Source organism: Verticillium alfalfae, genomic scaffold (assembly GCF_000150825.1).
Source record: "Verticillium alfalfae VaMs.102 supercont1.13 genomic scaffold, whole genome shotgun sequence".
NCBI classification, from domain to species: domain Eukaryota; kingdom Fungi; phylum Ascomycota; class Sordariomycetes; order Glomerellales; family Plectosphaerellaceae; genus Verticillium; species Verticillium alfalfae.
In genome coordinates, this window is record NW_003315026.1 from 513,684 (window position 1) to 523,363 (window position 9,680).

The following is a 9,680-nucleotide window of genomic DNA, read 5'->3' on the forward strand; positions in this document are numbered from 1 at the left end:
GTCTCTGACCTGCGCGTTTGCCGCCGGCGAATTCGGTGGCCTTGCTGAGATGCGCGCCCAGGGCAACATCGCCACCTGGACGATCATCGCTCTCCTCGGAAACGGCATGCTTGCCTTCGGCCTTAACGTCGCCTCGTTCCAGACCAACAAGGTTGCGGGTGCCCTTACCATTAGCGTCTGCGGTAACCTCAAGCAGTGCCTGACAGTTCTCCTCGGCATCATCGCTTTTGGTGTCGAGGTCCACCTCTTCAACGGCGCCGGTATGGTTCTTACCATGTTTGGCGCTGCGTGGTACAGCAAGGTCGAACTCGACCGCAAGAACAGGCAATAGATGTTGCGGCGATATGTTTTGGTGGATGAGATGCAGACGAACGAGTCACGATTACTCGGCCCCGGGCATATAGCCAAGAGGTCAAAAATACACACAATATGCCCAACAGCGGCATCCGAACCACGCGCCTTTCTTCGAAGCACCACGGCCGACGGTATGGTGTCATATATAAACCGGGAACTGAAACGCCAATCGCCGCTACACCAACAGGCTTCACCTTGGCTTTCTTTCTTCCCAGGTCGTCTTTTCTCTGTAAGACTACAACAGCGGCTGTGCATCTTTTTCTTTCCAGAAAGAGAAAACGCAAATACCCCCAGCAATGCAGCGAAACGCAAACGGATAGCTTTTTCTTTTTCCAAAGACGGTGCAACCAGCATAGGGTGGGCAGTGGATCAGGCAGGGCGACGGGCATCAAGGGGAACTGACAGAGTATCCCTTTCTGGCGTCTTTGGATGATTCGGTTTGTAAATCTTGTCAGAGTAGTTCCGATACATAATTGGCCTGACTTTTTCTTTTCTCTGTTCAATTCACGACCTCAGTCCCACTGCACCTGTGTAAAGTGAGTCGACGAAGTGGACGAGTTCCTTTTTTTGAAAGAAGCCATCCCGTATAGAAGGGCCCTAGCAGAATTCGCGTCAGGCTTGCGGTCTGTACGAGGTGCGGTGCATTAGCTTCGTACCTAGAGAAAGGCTCACAGGAGTTGCATCGACTTTGTGGCATTTTCGAAGGGGAACAACGGGGAAGGGGGTGGTAAAGGGTAATATGCTCGTCGCCTTGTCCTCTGGACTCGCGGCGTATAAGCAGAGTGTCATTGTCGGCAGCAGACGCGAGACGGACGGTGTCGACAAGCACGTTCTGCTTGATCGCGTCGTCCGGAGATGGCCCCGTCTTCGATATTGGGCTAGGGGAAGGTAAGAAGGCTGCCTGGAGCTCTGCCGGCGCTCTGGTGCGACTTCCAACAGGGTCTTTCTGAACGTGTATCTCTGGGTATGGGCGTGAGGTATCCGGTAGGTTGCTGTGTAGGTGATGGTTGATGGCGCTGGTCGCTATACGTGGCGCCTCAACGATGCACGATGCCGAGTGCCTACCTTTTCCTACCTAGGGAGGTAACTTAAGCAAGGTACCTAGGTAGGGAGTAGGTGCCTCGGTAGAGGAAGCGCGCCCCGACGACAGCGCCCTGGCACGGCCGGGTGAGGAGGTGCCTAGATACACTCATGCCTCCCGAAGGAGCACCGTACTCTCTAAGGTGCATCTTCAGGCGCCAATCACGACCAGGGCGTCCCTCATTTGTCGTTTCCTGATGAGCTGAAACTGGTTGCACTGCCCCTCGCAAGGCAACTTTGGCGGCCTCTGCAGCCTTACGCTGCGAAGCCTACCTCGACAGACAGCCTGCACAGAGTATAATGACGCCGGACCTCGCCCGTCACCACGGACAAACCTATGGCGCACGATAGCCTCGTGAGCAAATATTGATCATGTCGCCAAGTCAAGACATGGTCCCAGCTGGCAGCAGCTTCGCACAGCAGGGCTCCATGGACTGGGTCGGGCTGTCGAGCCGTTCCGTTCACTTCACCATGGACGTGCTGAGCCGCTTCATGGCCGCGGGTGTCCAGCCTTTCACCATCGTCGTCGGCCAAGAGGTCGCCCGACACCTCCCCCTCGCCGAGTCCGGCCAACGCAACGTCCAAGACGCCCTCGACCAACTCGCAAGCTACCAGTCGATCGGCAGCGTCCTGTGGTTCGGCTTCGGCCTCCGTGGCCTGGCACGCACCCTGGGCGCCACGGCAGAGGGGAGGAGCCTCCTGGCCCTGTGTGCGGCATTGGGAGAAAGCTTCCACGAAGACTATGCTGCCTCGGTGCTGCATCATCTCGTGCTCGCTTACCAACCACCCTCGGGCTTTGTACCCTCGCTCCATGAGTGGCAACAGCTCGTCAAGGCCTGCAACGGCATCCTGTCGCAGTCCAAATTTCCCATTCTCGTCGATGCCTTTGTCAGGCTCGTCCCTCGCCGAAGGAGGCTCCAGGAGGCTCTGGAGTCGCGCCGCAGCGGCTTCTTTCTCGAAACCGAGTGCCCGTCGCCCAAAGACATGGCCGGGGCTCTCTTGGCTCTCGGGATGCTCAGGCGCGGCCAGTACGCGTTCGTCACCGTTGAAGGAGGACTCGGGTCGGGCTGGCTCGCAGCCATGGCTGAGTGGATGTACGACCTGGGCGTCGGCATATCCGATCCCCGGGGAAACACCATCTACAGGTCGCCGGGGCCGGGAGGAGATCTGCGCCCGCACCTGTTGATCCGCCTGAGCAAGCAGACTGTCGATGTTCGGCACGTCGGTGCGTCTCCCGCGCAGGACCTCACGCTGGCCAGCAAGACCTACTACTTGAGGGACAAGCTGGGCATCGCGAAGCTGCTGTGCATTGAAGGGACGCCGTTCAGTGGCGGACGTCTCTCGTGGCACGAGTGCCTCGGTGAAGCCTATGGCCTCGAGTTCGCAGAGCTCATCAGGGCGTCTGATCTTGTCGGCCGCGCCTTTGGCTGCGCGGCTCGCATATTTTCTGGCATCTTGGCGTTCGAGCAGCCGGGGATGGACATTTACCACGCCGTCCAGACGCGCAACTATTTCGAAGAATCGGGAGGCCGAGGTTTCATCCGATTCTCCGTCCGGCGGTTTCCTGAGCTGGCGCCCCTGACACGCCGCAGCTACGAGCAACTGGCCCTGTCTTTCCAGGCTGCTCAGGTTATGTATATACAGAGCCTGTTCGACATCAGGAAGCTCTGTGCGTGCAACATTTGCTCCGGCAGTGGGTCGCGGCCCAGCCTGGACAGCCTGTGTCTGCTTGCCGTCTTCGAGTCCGTCGTCATTGTGTGCCAGATGCTGTCGGGAATGGAAGTAGCCGACGGCATGGGTCTGAGGAGGGATGGCCTAGAATGGGTGTACCACAACGCCCACAACGCGCTCATCGACAGTCCGAAGAGGGTCGGATCGCCGGGACAGGCTCTCCTGCGGCAGACAGAAACGGCACGCATCATCACCTGCTCCACACAAGGGCAGCTCGCCGAGAGCGCCATGATGCTCTTTGGTGGCCGCAAAGCGGGGCAGCAGCAGCAACGTGAGCGCCCTGTCTTCTGGAGGCGTGTGCGTCTTCTACTCGATTCTCCGAGACTTCACTCTGGATCGCGAGGCTCTCGGGCGTGTGCACGTGGTTGGAGGCCATATCGACTTGGAGGGCGCGTTGTATGACCGCATTCAGGATGCGACAGGGTCTCCCGTGATATCCCAAGACCATCCCGGCTGGCCGTTCTGGGCGGTTTCCCTCGCCATCACGCAGCGGATCGGGTCCTTGCAAGTCGACTTTGCGCTGGCCGACCAAGCCCGCCTCAGCCACGACACGCCGCTCATCGGCCCCGCGTACTTGGTGGAAACTGCGCTGCGGGCGAGGGGCGCCGTACACTGCTACCGCTCAGCCAGCCGGTGCCACGATCCGTCCTTGGCGACAAGCGTCCGCCCGAGTCGCCCCGGTTTCCTGCTCTTCTCCGACGCCTGGGAAGTCGTCATCACCAAGACCAATGACCCCAAGGATACTACGACCCGGGGCGGCAGCGCGGGTGGCCCTGCAGACGCGCAGGCTCCCCTCCCGCTCTTGAGCGACGACGGCGGCACGCAGGACGATGCAGGCTTTCATGCTGGCGCCGTCAGTGCGGTCAGATGTCGCCAGGGCCGTCACGCTCGTGACTGCGCGCAGCAAAAACTGCTTGACGGTGCTCTGTGACTACCAGTGCCTCGCGTGTTGCTCTAGCGCTGCCATGTCGAGGGCGAAGGACAGGAACTGGTTCGCCATCCTGCCGTGTGATGATGGTCTACGGCGGCTTAGCAGACGCTTCCACCAAGGGTTGTCTGAACAGACGTGTGTTGCAGTAGCGTCAGGAGCGGATATGTATTTGATGAATGTAATGATGCAATGTGCGGCCCATCACTTATTTCCTCGTGGCGGCGTCCGACTTTTGGACGAGCTCTGGAATGAAACAGGAATACATTTAGGGCCTGTCTCTAAAGGGAATCTCTAAAGAGGGAATCTCTAAAGGGGGAGGAGAATCCTTATCTCCCGTTCCTCGTCCCCGCCGCCGCATCAATAGCGGCAAATAACTCAAAAGGCAAACTCCCACAGCACATAATACTAGTATTGCGACCTAGCAGCTTTCGAAGGGGGAATGCTATGAGAGGGTCAGGATTGCTATGAGGAAGGGCTTAGGTTATAACTCTCAGACGATATAGTATCGTAAGATATTGTGTGCTTATTATAATTAAGACAATGTAAGACTTATACTTATTATTACGATAAGAAAGAGTTAAATATCTATAAGTATAGAATATTTATCCTTATATATCTATTTATCCTACTTTCAACATGTTAAATCAAGAGGTTACATACAATAATAATCATATTTATTTAAAAATATGATTCAAATCATATTTGACTCCTCGTCACGAGTGTAGCGTCTCGTGCGCTAGTCGAGGCACTGTCGGGCTTGAGGGGCGACTCTCACGCCGCTGAGTCTCGTAGCTTCTGAGCTTCCAAAGAGCCTGAAGGCTTCGACTTCAATGCCTGTCGGCAATGAACATACCTGGTGTCTTTTCCATCGGCCTGTTCTTTCGAGGAGAGTCGGGTGGGTTTGGTACCCATGACTGAACAGGCTTCCGTTTCGATAACATCCTTGGTTTGGATGATGGGGGTTTCAAAGGACGTTAGAGCCCTGGGAGTGTTCCGAACCGCAGACGTGATCCAAGTCTGGGGTTGCTCGATGCTTGTTTCGTTAAGCTCTGCGGATAGCGTAACGTGCCAAGCGAGGATGGTGTCTGCGACGCCAGGGTCCTGTGGGTGAGTGCGTAGCCAGTCGGGATTCTTGTCACTTTCGTGATGTCAGAATCATTGAGCTTACACTTCCTGATGACTCCTTAATGGATCATAGACGGGTCAGTGGCTCGCTGTTCCTCGGGGACTCTCAGGGAGATCCTGTCATCTTGCTTTAGAGCCATAGGTCTGAGAGGTCCTTGAGGTATTGACCTTTTTTGGCTCAGTTGTTGTTCGTTGGCCGAGCGGGCTATATCGGGGCAGGACTGTTGGTGGCTGGCTGGCACGGTCCGCTGGTAAGGCTGGGGCCGTCCCGGAGGGCCATGTTGGCCCGTCAGGATTTGAGTGAGCGTTGAAGCGAGTCTCCTGCTGCAGTATCCCACAGTAGTCTTGTTGGTGTTGTTGTTGTTGTTGGTGTCGTGGAGGCTCTTGAGGTTCTGTTTGATGTTGGTTGCAAGAGTCCTTCCAATGTGGCGGAAGGAGTCCTGCAGGGCGCGGAGCTTGGTGATTTCGCTTAGCAAAAATCTTCTGGGCTGTCATGGCCACTGTCGCTTGCGGAAGGGATCACGGGAATGGCGTAGAAATCGGGCTCTCGTAGGGTTCGTGGCGGCTGCCTCAGGCGTGCTTGCTACTCTGCGTTTCCGAGGGGACTTCGTGTGGGATGACGGCATGCGTTCCGACGAGTCCCGAGCTGGGGTGCATTCGTTGCCCAAGACAGCTGCAGGCGGCCGCGGCCTCGGCGCGGGGTCTCCGGCTGGGGGAACCCCAATGCCTCAGAGGGCATCTAGGTGAGAATGCGAGAAATGAGCCTTTAACATATTTGGTATCACATGCCTGGGCGCACTAATACTACCGGTGAATGATGTGTCAGAGGGAGAGTTGCTACCAGACCTTGAAGTAGATAGATAGGTATAGATCTATCTACATTTCGTCTACATCGGAGATAGATTCGGCCGACCTGGACGTGATCATAGACAATATGCCCGCCACAAGGTAAATTTGCCTCACCCTTCGATCAAATATGGCCCCAGACAGGTCTCGGCTGATATAGCTCCTCAAGGTACCGCTCTTCCTCGTCCGTCAGGGTTTTACCGCTACCTCCAACCGCCTCGTCAAGCCTTGACACACTGCCGCACCCAATAATGGGGCTCGTAACCCTCTTGTTGATCCAGGCAAGCGCCACGTGGGCCATCGGCCATTCATGTTTCTCGGCGAGCTCTGCCACCCGACCGATAATCTTGAGGTCAACTTCGGTCGTACCATGTCCTCCGCTGGTGAGATCAGACTCGGCAGAGGCTCTCGCCGTCGCGCTCGAAGGGGGCCGAGCGAGGTGTCCACGGCACAAGGGAGCCCAAGGAATGAGCCCCACGCCGGTTTCGTTGCAAAACCGAATCATCTCGCGCTCCTCCTCGCGATAAAGGAGATTGTACTGGTCTTGCATGCTGACGAATGTAGTCCAGCCGTTCTTCTCAGCGCAAAACTGAAGCTGGGCGAACTGGGTTGCCCACATGCTGCTCGCGCCGATGTAACGGACCTTACCTGATTGCACAAGGTCGTGGAGAGCTTTCAAGGTCTCCTCCATGGGTACCGAACTGTCGAATCTATGGATTTGCAGTAAATCAATATACGTAGTTCCAAGTCGCTTCAAGGAGGCTTCGACCTGGTTGAAGATTGCAGTGCGCGAGAGACCGAACTGGTTTTGATAGTCCTTTGATCTATCAAACTCTGAGTAGAAGGCAAATTGTTGCTCCTCTGGATAGCTATTAGAAGGCGCAGCAGACGTCAATGATAAAACGTACCTGGGGTTTCTCCGACGGCAAAGTTGCATTTCGTGAGAATAACCAGCTTCTCGCGGGCGATATCATAGTGCTTGATTGCTTCACCAATGATCACCTCAGAGATTCCATTGGAGTACGAGTTGGCTGTATCCCAGGTATTGAGGCCCCTGTCATAGGCTGCCTTGAGCAGTGGCAGCGCCTAGGATTCGAACGTCGCTTAGTAGCTGCAAAACGTGCTCCATCGGGAGCGCACGTACCTTTTCCTTCCCCAGCGCCCAGGGAACAGCCTGAGGATCACCAAAACCCATGCAGCCAAGAATGGGCACGGAAACACGAAGTCCGGATTTTCCAAGTTGACGATACTGCACTTTTGTGTCTTCCAAAGACTGCTTGAGTCGACTAGGGAGTTGGAGGGCAGCCATGTTGAGCGACAAGATGATGAAATTTGGTGTTAGGATGAAAGTGATGGAGGATACGAAATGAAGAACTGCTTGACCGACCGTATAGGTATATATACTTCTTTCAGCAAGCTACTTAGGTTGCAATGACAGACGCACGTAAACCACCGTCTGGTCATGGATGAAGTCGCTAGTGTCCAACCAACGCATTTGTAAGTGCGTCACCTCCGTTTCGACGCGTTGGACCTGTTGACGGGTAGTCGGACAACTGTCGAGCCCGATGAAAGTCTATCCAAGGTAGTGCAGTGGCTACCGCGCCGCAATTGTTGAGGGTAAGAAAAAGTGGCATTGAAGCGGGTTTGGGGGTGAGAAGTGTGTATTGAAAGTAGCATTACAACCCTCCTCAGCTCAATGAATGGTCTGTGTCAGATGCTGACCAGGACCTTGGGTCCGTTAGCGCCGGGGACTATGACTATGCGCAAGTACCGAACCAATCAAGTTAGCGAGTTTACGAGCGCTACGCATATGTCAAACTCTCTAACCCAACATACCCTTCGTCTCCTCCTGTTTGAGACCACGATCCCCTTTGGTTCTCCTCCCATATCCTCCTCCCGCTCCACGACCGTGAGATACCAAATTGAGAGAATGGCAAGATCTCAGGTCGGACCACGCACCACCCCGAAAACCCGCAGCGTAACCTCGCGAGTCAAGACCGGCTGCGACACATGCAAGTAGGTGATCCCCACGGCGCCCCATGCGTCACCGTCTGACACGCATCTTGCAGAAGCCGTCGAGTCAAATGCGATGAGCGCTGGCCATTCTGCTGGCGCTGCGCCTCCGCAGGCCTCAGTTGCAAAGGTTACGGCGTCTGGGGTGGTGGAGGCAATCCGGCGGAGCCTTTTGCCCAGTGTCTTACGCTGCGCCGTTCAAACAACCCTGGCCCTCCGGGGTTTCTCAGAGAAGAAGACCCACAGGTGCTCGAGTGGTTCTTTCGGCGGATGATAAGCAAGCTTCAGGGCGTATTCCCGTTCCCGTTCTGGGCAACCCTTGTTCCCCAGGCCTGCTACGGTGAGCCTGTCATTCGAAGCTGTGTCCTGGCATTGAGTTCTGCGCACAGGAGGGCTGTCACACGACAGTGCACAGTTGTGGGAAAGGCACTTGATGACCTGGATCCGGTGACGCTACGCCATTATAATGCAGCTATTGGCATGCTCAACGAAATCCAGTCAGACAATGGCAGGGCGTCGATCCGCGTGGCCCTGATAGCATGTCTTATGTTTGTGACACTTGAATACCTCCTGAAGCGGCACCAGCAAGGCCTGATGCATCTCAAACACGGCTTGCAAATTCTGAGAGATGATAGAAACAACAGCAGGCACGAGCCTGCCGACGAATGGCTTGCAGATGCGTTTTCGAGGCTGGATATACAGGCGAGGCTCCTGTCAAGCCTCATTATGGAGCCAGCGAATCTTGGAAATGAGGTCAACAACACCGTCACATCTGTGTGGACATCATTGCACCAAGCACGGACACGACTCGACCATCTTATGACGGAAGCGCTTCATCTGGACTCACAAAGCCGTATCGCTGAATCTTCAGCAAATGTCGGGCGCCTGTTCGAAGCTCTCGTTATACAAAAACGCCTTCAGCGAGATTTGTACGCCTGGTTGACAGCTTACCAAAAGTGGCAGGCAGACTGGCCATCGTTTTCACTCCAGGAACAACTCGCTCGACAGGTTCTCTTGGTCTATCACACAATGGCTGGCATCATTACCGCGGTGGCATTGAACCAGGGTGATGAGGCAAGATATGATGGACATACTTTACAGTTCGCATCCATCGTCAGTCTTTCAAAGGGAATCTTCTCAGCGGCGCTGCCGTCCACAAATCGGCAGCGGTCCGCTGGTGATGAACCTAACACCGGGCAATTCAGTTTCAGTAGTGACTCTGGCCTTGTTCCTCCTTTGTTCTATACTTCTCTGAAATGCCGACATGCCAAGGTAAGAAGGGGCGCGTTGCATTTGCTTGCGACAAAGACTACCCAGGAAGGCATCTGGGATGGGTCGATGGCAGCCCCCATCGCCGCCGAGGTCATTCGTCTCGAGGAGGCTGTGGGTGGTGATCCACAGAAAGTGTCAGATATCAGAGGTTGAACTACCCTGTAGCCCTCAGACGACCCTGGTGCTCCGAGGCAGGGTGAAGTTGGATGATGGGACTTGCAAGGTATTTGAGAGGAGATATGACGGGAGAACTTGGTCATAAGTTGCAACAGATCATGCATTCTCTATAGTCCCCTATGTGATGGTACGTAGGGAAGCTTAGGGCATT

The 9,680-nt window shown here is 55.4% G+C and overlaps 4 protein-coding genes across 4 annotated transcripts; 3 read left to right on the forward strand and 1 right to left on the reverse strand.

Annotated features, from left to right (window-relative positions):
* Positions 1 to 49: 49 nt before the first annotated feature.
* Positions 50 to 841, forward strand: VDBG_08778 (hypothetical protein; the record flags this gene model as incomplete). Its single annotated transcript, XM_003000936.1, has 1 exon — positions 50 to 841. The coding sequence occupies one exon, from the start codon at positions 50 to 52 to the stop codon at positions 329 to 331; it is 282 nt and encodes a 93-aa protein (XP_003000982.1).
* Positions 842 to 1,905: 1,064 nt separating this feature from the next.
* VDBG_08779 (predicted protein) lies at positions 1,906 to 4,096 on the forward strand (the record flags this gene model as incomplete). Its single annotated transcript, XM_003000937.1, has 2 exons — positions 1,906 to 3,436; positions 3,489 to 4,096. 2 exons carry the CDS (start codon positions 1,906 to 1,908, stop codon positions 4,094 to 4,096), a joined length of 2,139 nt encoding a protein of 712 aa, XP_003000983.1.
* A 2,095-nt stretch (positions 4,097 to 6,191) lies between these two features.
* Positions 6,192 to 7,376, reverse strand: VDBG_08780 (iolS; the record flags this gene model as incomplete). The annotated part of the gene is made up of 3 exons (XM_003000938.1): positions 6,192 to 6,928; positions 6,976 to 7,098; positions 7,208 to 7,376. The coding sequence occupies 3 exons, from the start codon at positions 7,374 to 7,376 to the stop codon at positions 6,192 to 6,194; spliced, it is 1,029 nt and encodes a 342-aa protein (XP_003000984.1).
* Positions 7,377 to 7,997: 621 nt separating this feature from the next.
* Positions 7,998 to 9,505, forward strand: VDBG_08781 (C6 zinc finger domain-containing protein; the record flags this gene model as incomplete). The annotated part of the gene is made up of 2 exons (XM_003000939.1): positions 7,998 to 8,083; positions 8,137 to 9,505. The coding sequence occupies 2 exons, from the start codon at positions 7,998 to 8,000 to the stop codon at positions 9,503 to 9,505; spliced, it is 1,455 nt and encodes a 484-aa protein (XP_003000985.1).
* Between the last annotated feature and the right edge of the window lie 175 nt (positions 9,506 to 9,680).